This window comes from Rhinolophus ferrumequinum, chromosome 22 (genome assembly GCF_004115265.2).
Source record: "Rhinolophus ferrumequinum isolate MPI-CBG mRhiFer1 chromosome 22, mRhiFer1_v1.p, whole genome shotgun sequence".
NCBI lineage: Eukaryota > Metazoa > Chordata > Mammalia > Chiroptera > Rhinolophidae > Rhinolophus > Rhinolophus ferrumequinum.
Window position 1 is genome coordinate 48,884,254 of NC_046305.1, and position 18,604 is coordinate 48,902,857.

The window sequence follows — 18,604 nt, forward strand, 5'->3', positions numbered from 1 at the left end:
GTCTTAAGAAATGAATCAAAGTATAACAGCACAGAAATGTAATAATAATAATAATAACAAAGCTATACCAAATGATAAGCAAGCTGACCGGAAGAGGTCAGTGATTCAAGGCCAGGCCTTCTCTCCATCTCTTTTCCCAAAGGGCCCCTGGTCCATAGCACCACAAGCTCAGGGCAGTGATGATGCAGGAAAAGACATAAAAGGCCCCCTGCGGGTGGCCCCTCCCTCTCCAAGGCCCATGCTTATGCAGGCTGAGTTGTCCAATCCGATCTATTTACCAGCTAAGAATGGGTTGTTGGTTTTTTTTTTTTATGTTTCCTGGGGGAGAGCTCTGCTAGCACACTCTTCCCAGAAGCCACTCCATGGAGCTGTAGAATTTGAAACAAACAAAAGCAGGACATTCAATATCTCATCCTGGGCAACCCCACCCGCAGTACCTTCTTCCTGCCCGAGGTGACAAGGTGGCAGGGCTGTGCCTGGGGCAGGGAGTGTGTGGTGTGTGTGTGTGTGTGTGTGTGTGTGTGTGTGTGTGTGTGGAGAGGGCTCTCCTAAATGCATCCTGAGGTCTTCCATGCTCCACTGCGCCCCTCCCCCCCAGCCCCAAGCCTGGATGCCTGAGGGACTTGTGCCCAACACCAGCGCCACCACCACCAGAGCTGGAGCTGAGGCTGGGAGGTGGGCAGGGTCCCCATGACGCGTTCTGCCTGACAGGAGAGCAACCTGGGCTGTGCAGAACTCCACAGAGCGCTGAGCGACATAAAATCCTTAATTCAGCTAAAATCTCACTGGGGTAGCTTTACGGCTCTTGTCAGCCATTGGCATGAGACAAGTCCACTGAGCTGCAGCTTTTCTCTTCTAAGGTACACCAGGCGCAGTGCTGCCTAAGCACTGTGAGAAGCTGGTGGACATCGAGAGGGAGGGAGCTCTGCCTTGAGAATCCCGAAGTTCTCCTCCCTCCCTCCCCTCTCCCTGCCCATCTCTGTCCCCCTCCTGCTCTGCTTCTGGTGACTGAACTAGCTTGACACATCTAATAATCCCCTCTTTGCTGCTGATATGCCCTTCAGAACGATATTTCAAACAAACAACTCCTGGCAGTACCAAAAGCTGGTGAACATGCTTACAGAGTTGCCTTCTGAGCCCCACCCTGCAGCCCCCTGTCACCTCGCCCATCCGGTCCCTGACACCCCAGGGCTTCAGTGGGTACGAGGGAACTGAGGGCACCCTGTCCTGTGCTTTTCCTGCTTTCTCTGGGTATCTCCCTTATCTGCGGACTTCTTCCTCCATGCCCTGCTCCACACCCTGCCTTCAGCAAACCTCCTTTTTTCCTCCCCCGTCCCCTGCCAAAGGACAGCAGCAATCCGAAAGCCAGAAAAATATAGAGGATGTATTTGGGCATGGGGACTGTATTTACTGAGACGTATGTGTTGCAAAAGAAATTGCTTCTCACTCTTCCATTCTGCGTACCTTGCCAATTTTGGAAGATAAACTGAAGGCAGGCATCTGGGTCCACAAACTATAAGATTTTAATTCCGAATACTTGATTTTCCTTTAAAAAGTACCATAAAGAATTCTCCCATTTCTTCACTCACCCTAATTCTCTTCCATAAACTCTGCTCGCCTTACGCCCCTCCCCCCTTATTTCTCAAACCTCACTGCTTCTCCGCACAAGGAATACCGTTACCCGGGTCTAAGGCTCCCTCCAGCCAAGGCTTCCGGTTCTAACAGGTCGCCAACACCCTGTTTCTTTATGACTCTGTCCCCAACACACTGCTGTGCACCTTTTCTGAAGCTACTGATTTCACCCCTTTGGAGTAGTCAGTTCTATAGGCTCAGGTTCACAGCCTGCTTTCCCTTCTGGGCGCTGATTTTGTTTCTCTCAAGTGTCTAGGGAAGTGTCCTACTATGAACAGATCAGGTAAACAAGTTGACTCTTTTCTTCATGTTCAAGATTTAAGAACATGCCCCACCCCCACCCCCGGAGTTTGGCTTTCCAGGGCAAAGAGCTCCAAGACTTTTACTCGGTCTTCACGGCACAAACTCCCCACCTCTGATCATTTCGGGAGCTACAGAGCCTCTCGGGCCTGGTTACACCATCAGAACTGCATCTATTTCCCGGAGGAAAAACTTGATGCCACCAACCCTGGACAACCTGACTCACTACCTTTAGACGGGACGCCGGGCATACTTTCTGCGATGTAGCTCATCCACTGTCTCCAGGTACCAGGTGCCTGGGAAGAGGCTGTTTAGGTCGCCAGGAGGTGAGAAATTCACTGTGGAAGAGGAGAAGAGGCAATACTCATCCAGCGCTCTATGGGGTTGGGGGAGACAAAATAGCAACGGGGACACCTATAGCTTCATGGTGACACTCTCCGAGCTGTGCTGCAAGGGGCTGCGAGGTCATCGACTACCCAGGGGAGCTCTGGACCAGCAGAAGAACCGGAAGCAGACTGCAGTACACACCATGTGTCCCAAGTTTTGCTTGAGAAAATATGGTTACTGTGGTTTTAAAACCACCATCTGGTCTCTCCTGTTGTATCTTTAGCTTTGGTTTACTTTACTTTTGTTGCTTTTTGGGGCAATATTTTGTTTCGTAGGGAAAGAGAGCAGTGGGGCGGAGACAGTACAATGTATTGATAACTTATTTATGTACATGAATTCATTCACTCTGTTTGGCGATCCTGCAAAATTGGTGTGATTTTAGAAATGAGACAACGGAAAGTTCCATAATCTTCCCAAAGATAAAGAGCTGGTGAATGTCACAGGTCAGGTTAGATTTGGATATCTAGCTCCAAAGTCTGGGCTCTTTCAACCGTCTCATAGGTGGCGTTTTCAAAGACCATACGCCTGACTTCCAAGGGACTACATTATCCAGTGCCCTGTTTTGGGTGGTTAGCTATAGTCTACACTGAGAAGCCACTTGCTGCCTCCTCCCTCTTCACAACTCTGCCTTCTGCTTCTTCACCCAGTTCTCACCCCTGGGCACCTAACAGATCTTCTGCCAATCATATCTCATAACCATCTCCACCCTGACCTGCGATATTCTAGACTTCTGAGGAGACCTTGGCTCTTAGCTACTGAGAAAAATTGCCTTCTCCTTCCCTCCTCCTGCTTTTCCTTACCCTTGCGGTAGAATTGTTCTCTTTGGTTCATTATTTCTGTGAACTCCTCAGCAGACACACGCTTCCGGGAGGCCAGGCGTTTTGGCAGGTCCGAGATACTAGATACCAGCTTTTCCAGGGGGGAGCCTGGAAAGCAAAAGCAAGATTGATAAACGTGCTTCACTGCCACGATCACAGCTATTGTTCCCGAGTCCAACAGAGAGCAGAGAGGTTCTGTGGGAGCTTGAACTGGCGGAAGTTCTCTGTGTGCAGATTACAACGCCAAGAAGTAATAAGGGTCAGAACACATCCTGTTAGCAAAACATATGGGCAGACACTCATGTCATCAAGGTACATCCCATGTAGCACTTAGATGCATGCCTCAGATCACACCTGCCATCAAACAATCAACAAATATTCACCGGATATCTCAAACCCACCAACTTCTCTATAACCAGCTGCAACCAAACCATCATTACCTCTTGCCTGGATTCTTTGCTGGAACAACCTGTCTGGTTTCCCCATAATCACCTTTGCTCTTCTTCAATCTAGTCTCTCCATAGTAGCCAGGGAAGTGCCTCAGATACATAAGTCAGATAAGTTTACTCCATTGTTTAAAGCCCTTTAGGGATTTCCTTTGCTCTCAATCACATTATTCTGCCAAGGCGGGAGGGAAGGAGCCTCAGTAGCACAGAGGTAGAAAATGGTCTCTTCCAGCAGATGGATCTTGTCAGAAGTGCCTGATAGAAAGACGGGACTCACCTGGCGAAGCATCCTGGGATGCTCGAAATGAAAAAAAACTTGCTGCCAATCCAGAGCCATAGGAGAAGGCACCAATCCTGGAACCAGCCAAGTCCTGGGCAGAGTGCCTGCAGGAGAAGAAATCAGAACACAGAAAACACGTTGGCATCATAGTCTGCCCGTCAAATAAACCACCGACCTATCAGCCCAAGCAAGTCTACCTCTTGCAACTTAGAGATGGCTTCTGGGCACTCCACACAAAGGGTTTTTTGAAAGGCCCTGGGGATAGGCCCAGGAGGAGGAAAACGGGCTAACAGGAGAGCAGCTGAAATCCAAGAGACAGAAGGCACAGGGAGCATAATGGAATTTCGGGGTGTAGAGGGAACTTCTCCCCACCCACGAGGACAAGATGAGTTCAGTGGGCTCTGAAGACATCTCCAAGTGGAGGTCAGACCACTGGACTCACCTTCAAGACTTCCGTGTTGACTGGTGATGCTTTACGAGTTGTAACTCTTTTATTCATCCCCTCATTTATAATAATTTCACCAAGTTCATATATATTGGGGGTGCCAAAAAATGTATACATATGACTTGTATTCATCTTTTGTTATCGGTATATAGTATTACAAATTTTAATACAATATTATTTTACAATAAATACAATAAATACAATAAAATTTTACAATATTATTGTAAATTTTAATTTAAATTTACAAATTTAAAAAAAAGAAAGTTTTTTCCTTTCTTAAAACGTGTATACTTTTTTTGGCACCCTCTGTATATGTATCTCCTATGTTATATGCATGTACTATATAGTACATGTATTTCCTTATAAAACCCACAAAATAGAATGTCAGTAAAAATAACAGTTAACATTTGAGCATCTGCTGAGCGTTACAGTTTTAATTGCTTTGCACATTTAACACTCATCAAAACCCTAGAAGGTACGTATTGTTACTGTACATATTTTATAGCTGGAGGAAGTGAGGCATACAGAGGTTAAGTATTTTTCCAAGGTCAAAGCTAATAAGCTGCAAAGAGATTTGAACCTTGGTTGTGGGCTCCAAAGCTAGGCTTTCTTAACTCCCATGCTTTATTGAGTACAGAGATTTTAAATAGATGAGAGAAAAATACGCATAAAAGTTCTCTTTTCTTGGGACACCAAATAGAACCTGAGAAAAATTGCACAGTCCCTTCACAGTACAAAGTGAAGTAATACATGTACTTCACTTTGGAAGACAACTGCTTAATACTGATAACAAACCTGCCTATAATACATACACCTTTGAAACAAGTTTCCTTCCCCTTTCTTCCTCCCTCCTTTCTCCCCTACCTCCCTCCTTCCTTTCTTCCTTCTTAAAAAAAGAAATAATCTGAACCATAAAAGGAACTGAACTGGACTGACCTGTCAGACGGGGGTGGGGAAGTGGGGGCGGGGGCAGGCGCAGAACTCACTGGGACAGGAGGGAAGCCAGGCAGCCATACAGCGATGAAGTGTACGAGTTCCCGTTGTGTGTGGAGAAGTAAAGGGAGGACTTGGTTTTCTTGTTGAACATGTCTAGAGAGGCCTTTTGAAATGCTTTTTCCACGTCCCTGTTGTTGTAGGTGTCTTCCAGCTTCAGGCCCCTGTGAGGCAGCCAGAGGAATAGGCCAGGTGAGAAGCCACAGGAGGGGTGGGAGGCAACAAGGGGAGAGGCAACAGCATCCAGAGAGAAGACTTTTGGGCGCATGTTTGCCTTATAGGATATTTGGAAATACAGAAACGTGCAAAGAAGAACATGGCACTTAGTGCTACCCTTCAGAGGGAGCCCTGCTTCCTATTTTTCTCGCAGAATCCATCCTTACTTTCATACAGTTTATTGGAAAATAAAAACCACACCATACATCCTGCTTAACATGCTTCCTTAGTTACTTTTCTCTATGACATTAAGTCATCTTCTATAACATTGTTTTTCAAGGCTGTAGAATGGGCCACGATGGGAACCCCACTTTGACCACTCTCCCCATTCCTGTTCTCGTTAGTTAAAATACCACAGCGAAAAGCTTCCTGTTCTTTTAAAGATGTGAAATTGCTGAGCCAAAAGGCATGCACCTCTTTAAGGCCTTAACTTCATGTTTTCCTATTCCTCCCCCAAACCCGTGTCTCAATTTATACATCCACCATTGCTCATTTTTCCACAGTGTCTCCAATTCTGGGTATTCAAATTTTTAAAAAAAGCGACGTAAGGAACATGGTAACTTGTTTAACTTTGTTACTAATGAGCGCGCACATTTAAAAATATGATTATGTTATTTCTCCTTTGAGGAATTTCTTATCCATATCTTTTGTTCAGTTTTCTACTGCGGTGTTTATCTTATTATTTATGAGACTTGTGCATATTAAAGATACTAAGCTAGTCTTTTTGCTATATGTTAGAATTTTTTTTTTCCCCTCCCGGGGAAGGTCTTATAAGCAGTGTTTGTGCTAATTTGGATGTTTTAGTTAGTGTCAGGGTTAGTAGTAGTAGTTAGTAATAGCGGCAGATACGGGTAGAAGACTACAAACCTTGAAATGAACAGTTATCAAGAAGAAAGGGAAAGATGCCCTTCCCAGTGGGAACTCTTCGTACTGAAAATTCTTCTTTTCTAAACTCTCAGAGTAATACATAAATAAACGGCATTCTTTTTGCTTTATTGACATTTGAAGGGGAGAGCTAGACTATCTCCATTTCATAGATGGGAGAAACTGAGGCAATAAGCAAAATATTGATGAGGTCGATGGCAAGTCAGAATGAGACTGCACCCTCCCCACGTTGCCGTCTTGTACGCTGATGATTTGCTTCTAGGTGTTTCTGTCCATACAGACTGTGAGAGCCTCTAAGTAGGGATCGTGGTGTCACGTTGATTTCTGTGTCCCTCGACTTTGTATGATACCTGGCATAGCTGATGTTCATCAAATGTTTATCGACTGCATGGCATAACCATACTCCCTTTCCTCCTTTTCGTATTCTCTGAAGCTTCTTATAGTCATTTGATCCAGAGGTCCTGGCCAACTCCCTGTGCTCCCTGAGATAAAAGGTGGAGGGCCTCATGCAGACAAGAACCCCTGTAAGGGCTTGGTGTCACTTCTATTATGTTGGAGGATTGTCCTTTTCTCCCCACAGCAGTGGCTTGTGGTCCAGACTCACGGCGTGCAGAAGCCTCCTCCTTCCTCACCCCTCACGAGCCTCTAGGCTCCCCAAGTCAAGGGGACTCACCTGAAGGCCTCCAGCCCCTTATAGAGGCTGGTCTGTGTGTCACTGCTGGCTGACAGGAAGTCATTGAACATCAGACGAGCCAGGGATTTCTGGACCAACTTGCAGAAGGGTGTGTGGAAGATCATAAACTGTAAATCATCAAGAGTAAAAGGTCGATCGATGCCAGCTGGAAGAGGAAGTGTGACAGCAAGGATGTGGCGTGACAGATAAGCCATTGAGACCTCCTCTCCAAGATCTAACTGCACCGAGGGACAACTAGCTCTTACCTCCAGCAAACACGCATACGGTTAGTTCATGGATTTTACAAGCATTTCACTGAGCACCCTCCTTATAAAGAAACAAGGGAAAGAAACAAATATATTCTTCCTATTTACTACTGCCAACCTCTACGACAGATAACGCCTCCAAATCAAACTTGTGGTCTATATTTTCCTCTGTTTCCCAGAGGAGGAAAGAAGAGTCTCCAAAAATGAGAAGCTTAGTGACGTGTCCAAGGTCACCCATGTTGAAAAACGGCTGGCTTTGGGTTTAGGCTCCAATGTCTCTGACTCAGCAATACAGACGATTCCTCTCATTTCAAAGAGGAGGGCAGTGCGTCCTCTGCCGCTAGGTCAGCTGACAATTTAGTGCTGAGATCCAAGGCTGCATGGATCAAATTCCATATGAGAATAAGGAGTAAAATTAGAATGCCACAAGAATTCAGAGGAGGCCGGAACAATTAGCTAGCAGCAATTTGATAGTGGGCAGAGGCCCAGAGAGGTTCAAGTTGACTTCTCAGCCATGGGGGATGGCTGTGGCGGCTAGCATTTCACCCAGTGCGGTGGAAAGGGGCAAGAAGTGGCTCCTTTTGCCACGCGTACAGCGTGCATGCTCAGCCCAGGCTTTTTCCCACGCTGAGGTCTGCCTTTTGCATGGCTAAGCAGGTAAGAACCCTTTCTATTTTTTAAAAGCAGCCTTCACGGTAGTTTTAAAATAAACTTTGTTTCTTTTCTGATTATGAAAGTAGGACATATTGTTTTAGCCAGAAAATTCTGAAACTAAAAGTGAGAATAAAATCAACTTGTAATAGTACCACCCGGAGAAAAATCACTGATAGCAGCATACCGCAAATACAGGTAAGATATTTTTTAACATCAGCAAGACTTTAAAAGGTGGCAAACTACAAACCAACAGTCAAATCACTCCTGACTTCAACAGAAACAAATCTAGACCCGGTAGGAAGTGGTGGCTTAACTCACCATCCTATGTCCCCAGGTGGCTGACACCCACTGGTTTCCTACTCGAGGCTTTGAACTACGTTGTTTAGTTTCTTTCCTTTAGCTCAAGTTAGAGGCAATTTCATACTTGAATTTGGATGACTTTCAAATTAACTTGAGCATAGGCCCAGGGAAAGGCATAAGAAGAAGGGGACATGAAACAATTCTCTCGAGATCATTTTCAGAGGCAAGAAGAGACCTTCTCTTAAGCGGTTAGGACAAACTCTTGGCCCCACGTACACAGAGCCCCCACTTTCGCCCTCTGAGCCCCATACCTTGCTTCCACTGGTTCTGGATTTTTTGACGGTACACTGTGTAACATCGGTCCAAGGCCCGTATGTAGCACTGGATGGAGAGCTTCCCGTCCACCAGCGGGTATTCTGAAGCCCCATCGGGTTTGTAGAAGTCATATACGTTCTCCATGTGGGTCCCCCGGAGCCCTGGCAAGGCACATAAGGGACTCAGGGATTCCCAGGGCAGCCCACATAGAGAGAGCAAAGGGGACGGGAGAACCACGTGCAAATGGTCTCCTGGTCTTGACCTATCTCGTGCCCAACTCAAGCCCACTCAACATCCCTCACATGTTCAAGGGAGCTGACTAGATTGTTGCTCTTACGTAAATGAGGTTTACGTTTTCCTTTCCACACCTACATGGGCTTAACGAAATCTGGAGGAGGCACCAAAAGTCTCCAAGGAAAGGCTTTCCCTTTATTCCCAATTATCTTCTTTCATCTTCAATGGCCAGTTTAGCTCCCAAAGGTCCTTGTCAGCATTGATTCCACCCTTCACCATCCCCATGTGATGGTGCAGAAGAGGAAACCTCGCTGATGCCTCTCTTCCCTTTCTCTCTGCCCTCTGCTCCCCAGTCAGGCCTTTTGAAGGCAAGTGACATCGTCCCCAAACCCATCCTTCAGCCCTGATTAGTGGGTATGCCCGTTTGGGATTAGGAGCTATGCATTTGGCCATGCCATGCACAGTCTCTTGGTACCATGTATCCATAGGTCACTACAAACCTCTCTCGAGGACCAGAGGGGCATTGGGTCCAACCAGCATTGCCACGGCTCCAGCCCCACCTGTGGGGCGGGCATTACCACTGGGATAGACTGCGATATCTCCACAGACCACCATTGCATAGCGACCTGTCATGAGAGACAAGAAATATCATCATCACTACCAAATCCTGAGTAGATTGAGTGCCTCCGGTGTGCCAAGCACAACTTTATATACTGAAGATAGACCAGTGAGCAAAACCCAAAATCCCTGCCTCATGGAGTTTATGTTCTTGTGAGACTCAGCATGACACATTTGAAATGCAAAGTCAAAACTCAGCGTCCTGTGACTCTAGCTGCACAATACTCACTTATTCAGAATTCCGTTTCTGAATTCCATGAAAAATGTATTAACTGGCACTTTGGGAGATAATTTAGGCTTGTACCCATCACCTTCTAGTCCTCTGTGGCCAAAATTCCTCCAATAGAAAGTCGAGGGATAGGGAGGGAAACTAACATTTGAAATACTAGCTAGACACTAGTTATTATCAAACTATCCTTAAAACCATCCAATGAGGCAGGTAACACCTACTGCCTTCCAGAGAGATTAAGTAATTTGTCTAAGGTCACCCACTTAGTAAATATGGAATTTGATTTTTAAACCCAGTTCTGACAGGATTGCAAACCATGTGCTTTGAATGACTTGGTACTACTTTCATTGAGAAAAGGGTTTATGTTGAGTAACTGCATTTAATGTAGGTGATCCATAGTTACTATCTCTATATTAGTCGGACTATTATTCAGTAAATGAGTGTTGTCTTGACTGTTATTTTTCCACTTTCGTCTGATAGTACTGCGCCAGCCCCCGCACTTGAGTCTGTGGGACAGATAATGGCGGTGATTTCAGTATTCTATCTAATCTGTAAGGAAGACCCCGGGATTTACCCCAGCACTGTGTTGGGAGCCATATTTCTATATAATTGAATCCTCACGATAAGACTATATATCAGATACAGTTATCCCCTCTTTATAGACAAAGAAATTGAGGCCCAAAGAACTGAAGTCACTTGGCCAGAGCCAACAGCTAATGGAAAGTATGAATAAAGATTCAGAGTGAGGATTCCAACCCAAATTCAACGAAACCCAAGTACCTTCTCTTAAGAATTATATACCATATAATGTGTGTGTGTATGTATATATATATATATATATATATACACACACACACACTTTTCGTTGGGGTTGAAATTGGAGTTGGAAAATATATATATATATATATATATATATATATATATATATATATATATATATATATATTTGGAAACTATAAAAGAGTATTTCGAAGCCATTAAGGAAAAGATCAGTAAATTTGGCTACCTAAACATTAAAACTTTCTATCAGATACAAACTCACAGGACAAACTGGGGAAGTATTTACAATAGTTATAACCAAAAAAAGCTAATTTCCTTCATGTATAAAAGTCTCATAAAAAATACAAGGTATGTAATAGGAAAATGGCCAATAAACATTGTAAAACAATCGAAGCTGTCTTGTGAAAAAAGGGCAAATCAATGACAATATTATTTTACTTATTAAATTGACAAAGATTAGAAGTTTGATAATATGCATTGCAGGAATGTACTTTAGTACTTTTTTTTTTTAAGTGTGTTTTTCCAGGACCCATCAACTCCAAGTCAAGTAGTTGTTTCAATCTAGTTGTGGAGGGCGCAGCTCATAGTGGCCCATGCGGGGATCAAACTGGCAACCTTATTGTTAAGAGCACTGCACTCTAACCAACTGAACTAACCGGTCACCTCTAGTACAACATTTTGAAGAGCAATCAGGCACACTCTATCGATACTTTAAATCAACATATCCTGCAATTCCACTTTTAGAAATCCATTCTTACAACACATTATCACAAGCATGCAAAGCTATTGTACAATGTTCATTAAAACAATTATTTATAATTGCAAAAAACATACAACTATCAAAATATCCATCAATATGGCACCAATTAAATAAAGTTTGGCATATCCATCAATAGAATATTATGTAGCTTTCAAAAGAATGCAGTAAATCACATATATATATGTGTCTATATACATATGTGTATATATATATATATAATGTATATGAGATAGAGATAGATATAGAATGATCTCAAAGACATCATAGAGATGAAGAATAATATGCACAATGTTAAAAACTAAAACTGAATAGATATGTGTATGCTTGCAGGTACATAGAAAAAATCTGGAAGAACACACAGAAACTGTTAGTGTGAAATTCTGGAAAATGGTAATGTGGTGCCAAGGGGAACTTTTTCTTCCCTTTTGTGTATGGGTATATGTTTTTTTCAAACTATAAATTTCAATTACTTTCATTAAAAAAAGATAGGGCAGATGAGGTCTCTCAGGGCATCTGAGCCAGTACCACTTTTTCCTTCCCTCACACCCTGCTGTCTCTCAGGAATGATCTGAAACTTCCTGGTGAGTCTCAGAAACACTTCCTCTTATCCAAGTGTCCCAGGTGGATGGTTGGCCAGGTCAGTCAGAAGCAGAGATCTCATCTCATTGGCCTTGTCTGGTATTGGCGGTTGTCATTAGGCTCCGGCTTAATACGATTTTTGTTTTAATGCAAACTACCAACCCACGTCTCAATGGTTTGTTTTTTAAGTATTTTGCCCACCAAAATATTATATTGAAGGAGGATGCATTTGTAGCCCTCTTCTGTGGAATGCCCAGACATTCAACAGAATCTGCTTATTTGAAATGACATGCTTACAGCTGACGATGCTCCCAAACATAGACTCTGATATTTGCTTAAAGGCTGGTGAGTGTCCCTTGCCTTTTATTTCTACTCTCCCACTAAATGCTTGGTTGGAAACATTGGTGGTGAGGATCACAGGGATTGCTGGAGAGGTAATAATATAAGTGCCAAGCAGGGAAAGCACTGTGAAAACAGATTTGATGATGTAGAGACTGTCATGTCCCAAATCAATGGAAACACTGAGGGTTGGGCTATGTGCAGGGCACTCAGAAAAAACACTGAACAGGTGTATGTATGGACCTGCACTGCCTTGCTGCAGGGACACAGACAAACCATTAAACTCTTCTTGGCCTCTTTTAAAAATAAAGAACACAGGATTAGAAAATCTCTAAGGTTCCAGCCGACATCAAGACTTCGTAATTATTTTTATCATTAGTGGTCATTATGGTTTCTAAGGTTTTAGTTCTAGTTTCCAACTTAGTAAATATAGAGTGCTTTGATTGCTCAGGTACTCTTCTTTTACGTCTCCACGGATATCTTATTCAGTTCTTTCACCAGCCTTCAAGGCAGGTAGGCAAATAAGAACTCTGAGGCTCAAAGAGGTTAAGGCGCTTGTCAGTGATTATTGGCAGAGCTAGGTTTCTAACTCTCCACTTGTACTGTTTCCCTTGGACATTTTTATGCGATCACAACAGGGTTCTTCCTTCCAATATAGCATTGAGGGAAAATATAAGTAAGGTCCATGGTAACGTTAATATGCAAAAAGCAATTTCCTAGGAACCAGGCAAGGGAGAAAGAGTAGAACTACTCTGTGTAATAGCCTATCTGTTGATTCTTTGGGTCTATTTTTACCAGGGTGTTTTCCCCTTGATGTCTAGCTTGTAAGTAAGATATCGGACCTTCCATTTTCTTATCTGTAAATCAGGGATAACAACCACTTCCTAGGCTATGATAAGGACTAAAGGAACGGCTATGTGAACATGCTACCTAATTAACTGCATAAAGTTATAAAAGTCTAAGCACTTATCATCATTGTGGTTGTTGGTTGATAGCAGCAGCTGTGTGAATAAGTTGTCCCGCCCTCCCTGGGGAACGGAGAAGCAAAACTGAGGATTCAGTTTCCAGCCCCAACTCCTTTCTCGTGTAACCTCTGGCAGCACATACCATCCCAGGAGCTGGACTCCAGCCAGTTGGCAGCATTGAAGAGGGAGGCAGTGCCACCGTAGCAGGCATTGGTGGTATCTATGCCCTCGATGTCAGTGTTGCCTGAATCCTGGAAGAGCTCCATGAGCACTGTTTTGATAGCCTTGGACTTGTCGATGATGGTCTCAGTGCCCACTTCTAGCCGGCCCACAGAGTCCCATGGGAGCTTCGTGCGCTCCATCAGCCGCTGCACCACTGTCAGACACAGAGAATTGACATCCTCTTGGACCGAACAGAAGCCCATATGGGTTTGACCCAAGCCCACTGTGTACTTCCCTGCTTCCACATTGTTAAACTTCTCCAGGTCCGTTTGGTCGACATATTGGGCTGGGAAATAGAGCTCCAGGGCAAGGATGCCCACATCTTTTGGCCAAGTATCCGTTTTGGCTAAGGGGACAGAAGGGACTGTAGAAAACCTGCAGTAGAAATAACAGTCAGAATCCCACTAATGGTCTCTAGGCAGTTTCCTCAAAAAACAACACAGCAATTTCTCTCTGTCTCTGTCTCTCTGTCTCTCTCTCTGTGTCTATCTATCTATCTATCTATCTATCTATCTATCTATCTATCTATCTGTCTATGTTATCAGATGAATCCAAAGTTAGGATTGTTAAGCATTTCTGTTGAATTGACCCTTTTACCCTTATTACATGTCCTTCTTTATCTTTGTGATAGTCTTGTGGTAATGTCTACTTTTCCTGATGTTAGTAAAGCCACCCTAACTTTCTGATCACTGTTTGTCTGGTATAACTTTTCTTGTCCTTTTATACTTTTAATTTCTAAAGGTCTTCATATTTAACATGCATCTATTCTGAACAGCATAGGGTCTTTTTAAATTTTCAACAAGTCTTGCAATATTGGTGCTTCAATTGGAGTAATTAATCCAATTATATTTAGTGTAAGTACTGATATAGTTAGAATTGAGTCTACCATCCCACAATTTGTTTCTATTTGCCTCATATGTCCTTTATTTCTCCGTTGCTGTGTTCTTTTGGATTAAGCAAGTATTTATCATTCCATTTTAGCTCCTCTTTTTCTTTTAGTAATGACCTTAGTGATTATAATATGCACACTTGACTTATTATAACTCAAATTAATATTTCTGCTACTTTGTGAACAGTGCAAAACCTTACTTTTTAAACTTCATTTGAAAGTTAAATCTTCGAACTACTATTGTCATATAGTTTACTTCTACAGATGTTATAAACCCCACAGGACATAATTTTAAAGATTTCATCCATCTTTAGACTGCCCTTCTCATTATCCCCCTTTATCCCCTTCTTTCTGTTTTCTATGCATACCTACAATTTTCCTACTCTTTAAGGAAGTTTCCTGCTTGATTTTATCCTCTCTGCTTTTTCTGATTGGGCCTCCCAATATTTACTGAACACGCTCAACACAGTGCTGGGTTCCAGAGGCAGAGCAGTGAAGAAGATATCTTTTGTGCCCACAAAGAGGGCACAGCCCAGTGGAAGAGGCAGACAGTTTTTTTTTCTTTCTCCCCTTTCTTCTGCCTCTGTTCCCCCCTCCCTCCCCCGCCATCCAAGCCATTGTTTTTCAGTTTAGTTGTGCTCCCTGGCCCATGCTGGTTTTATGAGCCTTGCACTCCCCGCACCCCCCGCCCTGGCTGAGGCAGTCGGTCGCCAGTCGGTCGGCTGCTCACGGCAGCTCAGCAGCCCACGCTGACCTGTGGCTGCTCACGCAGCCCTGCTCCAGAGAGAGCTGTTGTTCACAATTGTAGCTGTAGAGGGCGCAGCTCACTGGCCCATGTGGGAATCGGTTGGGCGACCTCAGCGTTAGGAGCTGGGTGCTCCAACCACCTGAGCCACCAGGTCGGCCCAAGGCAGACATTTTTATAGCAAAATTTATAGTGGACCAAACAAAGATTGTGAGAATACAGAGGGCAGAGAGAATTCTAAATGGGAGCAGAAAGAAAATGGTGAAAGGGTCAGTAGAAGAGGAAGGAGAGAATCTTGTTTTTTTCCTGGACCCACTTATCTGTCTTCAAAACCCCTGGTGAAAATCGGGAGTTTCTCCTTCCAGCTACCAGTACAGAGCTCACCAAGTCCACCTCCCATCTGCTCCCATGTAAAAGTACGTGAAATCTGGTCACTTGAATGATACTCTTCGTTTTACAGTTGGTGAAATCAAAGCACACACTGGTGAAGTGACGAGCTCAGAGTAACTTCACAGTTTGTCACATGTTAGAAATCTTCTGTCCTTTCACTGCCTTGGGTGCCATCTAGTGTGTGTGTTACACTCATGAGTGCCACCAAGTCCCTGTAACTTGTATCTGGCCACGGAAGAGTGACAGGATGGCTCCCCAGGCTTATAAATTTAGCTGTATGCCATAGGAACTGTAACTCCGATTGAGTGTGTTTGTCAATCATCCTGAGGATTCTGGGCTTCTGGAAACCCCAGTTCTCCCATGGGGCGGGGGGTGGGTCACTGTGCAAGACTACCGCGAGCAAAGTAGATCATATGATCCCAAGACAGTGAGGCAACGTGATAAATGTTTACCCATATCTGACAAGAGAGGTTTGGGGTTTAGTTACCTGCCCTACTTATTTGGTGTCCCTCCAACCCCCAATAACTGGAGTTTGTACTCTCAAATATTTGTGAAGGAACTTCCCTAGTACCTACGAGCTAATGGTTAGCCAGTCCTGTGCTTGGCTGGTTTTTCCCTCAGCCTCATTCTCACTCTGCCTTCTCTGAGATCACTCCTTTCCTCTCTTCCCAGTTAGGAACCTAAGGTAGCAAGGAGAGTTTCCAAGAAACAGTCACTTGGTAACTTTTGTGACTGTCTGGATAGGGGGTTATTACAGATATAATCCAGAAATGGATTACAGAGCCTTGAAGGAAACTTAACATGCAGAGGTTTCCAGAAACATTGGACCACTGGAGTTCAGAGTATGCTTTTAATCTTGTACTTTCTCTAAGGAACAAACATTCTATTTAATTTAACATTGGTTTTGTTCTGGTGTCGCTTGGTTCAAGAACATGCATCAAGCTTTTACTTCATCTCACCTCCATCCCCTTTGTTTCAAAATCAGCTATTACATTCCAGGCACAGGGAAGGGGCAAAGAAAAGAGGAAGTCAAGGTTCTTGAGGACCTCCTTGACCAAAGGGAGGGATGAGATAAACACACGCACACATACCCCAACTGAGAGTCACAATGTGTGACCAGGGTCACAAGAGAGATGTGGGCAAAATCCCACAGGTGTCCAAAGGAAGCAGAGTCCCTGTGGATCGGAGGGTCAGGGAGGACTTCATGGAAGAGGCTACATTTGAGGTCAACTTTGATGGGTGAGTGTAGATGAAGAATTGGAGGGGGCTTGAAAGGGCAGTGGCCACAGTGAGGGGGGCAATTGAACAGGTAAGGATGCCTGGAGTGGAGAGTGAAGGGAGTAGGGAGACCATGCATGAGAAGAGCAGGTGGGGACCACAGAGTGGGTGGAGGGCACGATTCTTCCCTCATGTTCCAGGCAGTGAAGCACATGCTGAGATGGGATCAGGACTTTAGAGCCGCTGCAGGTTGGATTAGAGGGGACAGACATACAGAGAAGAAGAGACCCATAAACCCATAAACTCTCATTCAGGCCACAGGAAACAGGATTAGCTGTGAGTACAGCAACAAGGGAAATGTGGACGATGATTCCAAAAGTTGGAACCAACAACGCCAGAAGGAGGGGCAGGCTGGTGATTACTGAGGTTTGTCTCTTGGAGGGCGGCCAACTGTTATTTATTGAAACAAGCAAACCCACGTCAATCCCCTCCTCACAAATACAAAGAACAGGTGAAACTCTGAGCAGGGACATTTGACCTGCATGCAGGGGGTGGGGTAGAGTGTGGACGAGGTGGTGAGTCATAAAGAAAGTAAGAAGGCTAAAGAGTATCACCTCCTGCCCCGCACATCCACACCCCCAGGTTCCCTGGGTACCAGGCAAGGGAAGACCTAGGTCAGTCATTTTTCTCAGTGTTCATGGAACGCAGTGTAGAAAAGAGAGGAAAAGAAGGGCTAGCCTTAGAATCCTAGAATGCAGTGGATGGTTTAGGGGTCCCGGGGGGGCTAGCCATGGCTATGTTACCATCCATACTGGGAGACTGCGAGGACTTGGGGCCAGACTGGGGGAATGTTTACAAAGAAAAGGGGTGCACGTGTGCTTCCGTGCACAAGCTGATTGCACGTGTGCTTCCGTGCACAAGCGCGTGTACACTCACACATCTCATTTCCCCATTGCAGGAAATCAGGGGGCTGAGGAACACGCTTCGTGTCCTCAGTCCATTTCGAGTGTTGCTGCAGTAAGTTGCAGCAGATGGTTTTACCAACACTGCCATTGGCACAGAATCCTGAAGGGACTGGGGGTAAAAGTGGGAACAGAGGTGGAGGGGAGAATGCCGTGGGCCCTGGTCCTGATATTTCCACTGCTTCCATAGCTGGGGGAGTGAAGGATGTCCTCCTTTACAAAGAGCAGGTGTCAGAGGTTTGGGATCCTGGAACTCTGTAGCTGAGAGGGGCTGTCTGTCCATTTAGAGATGAGGTAACAGACCCCGAGATATTAACTCGCTTTTCTAAGGCTATGCACACACCTTGCCAACTTCTGACTGAGATTCTAGGGGGTTTTTCCTTAGGGCAGGTGCTCTACCTATTTTTTACTAGTTCCATGACCCTTCTATAAGCGTGGCCTGGATAGTTCCTGGGAACAACACGACTCACCTTTGGTGGGCTGCTGAGAGAAGGTGACCAGGGATGAGAGACGCTTCCTGAATCAGTCTCTTTACTTGCAAGACCTGCTTTGCCGGAGTCAACAGCCGCTGCATTTTCAGTGGAGCAAGCAGAAAGCCAGACAGTCCGTGGGAGAGATGTCCAGCAGTGCCCAGTAGGGCTTTATAGAGCCCTGAGACTCCTGCCTCCAGAAAGCCCCACCCCTGCTTATCGAGGCTCAGTTGGCTCCTAAAACTGGGCCAAAGGTCTCACTCAGAACATGGGCAAGTCAAAGAAAAACGTCATCTTTGCAACATGTACAAATCTGCCCTGCTCCTGGGCATGTGTGGGAATGGATGGCTCTGATCTCTCCTTTCCCGGGCTCTTGTGGCAGCCTTAGTGATGCCCAGACATCTCAGGAAGCTATGATGTCCCTTGGAACGTATCCGAAGGTAACCTCACCTGGCCTGTCTTGGACCCTGGCTCCTCACCTGAGTAACTCTCGCGCGGTGGTCCAGAATGCTCTTTGTGGAGTGAGCTGTTATTATTTTAATGTATTCCACCTAATAAGAGAAATTTTTCCAAACCCTTTCAGAGGTTGGGAGT

The 18,604-nt window shown here is 44.8% G+C and overlaps 1 protein-coding gene across 1 annotated transcript; it reads right to left on the minus strand.

Annotated features, from left to right (window-relative positions):
* Positions 1 to 299: 299 nt before the first annotated feature.
* HMGCS2 (3-hydroxy-3-methylglutaryl-CoA synthase 2) lies at positions 300 to 18,177 on the minus strand. The gene is made up of 10 exons (XM_033093102.1): positions 18,011 to 18,177; positions 13,257 to 13,711; positions 9,345 to 9,470; positions 8,607 to 8,771; positions 7,076 to 7,241; positions 5,295 to 5,465; positions 3,861 to 3,967; positions 3,120 to 3,245; positions 2,162 to 2,270; positions 300 to 368 (listed from the first exon to the last, which is right to left on the minus strand). Exons 1-9 carry the CDS (start codon positions 18,112 to 18,114, stop codon positions 2,164 to 2,166), a joined length of 1,527 nt encoding a protein of 508 aa, XP_032948993.1. The 5' UTR covers positions 18,115 to 18,177; the 3' UTR covers positions 300 to 368; positions 2,162 to 2,163.
* Between the last annotated feature and the right edge of the window lie 427 nt (positions 18,178 to 18,604).

What these genes read in the sequence shown, in the direction of transcription:
- HMGCS2 (XM_033093102.1), bottom strand. Translation starts at nt 18,114, where the DNA reads ATGCAGCGGCTGTTGACTCCGGCAAAGCAGGTCTTGCAAGTAAAGAGA. An exon ending in GGAGTCCAGCTCCTGGGATG is followed by an intron (nt 9,471 to 13,256) that starts GTATGTGCTGCC and finishes CTCTCATGACAG; the next exon opens with GTCGCTATGCAATGGTGGTC. An exon ending in AGAACAATTCTACCGCAAGG is followed by an intron (nt 2,271 to 3,119) that starts GTAAGGAAAAGC and finishes CCTCTTCCACAG; the next exon opens with TGAATTTCTCACCTCCTGGC.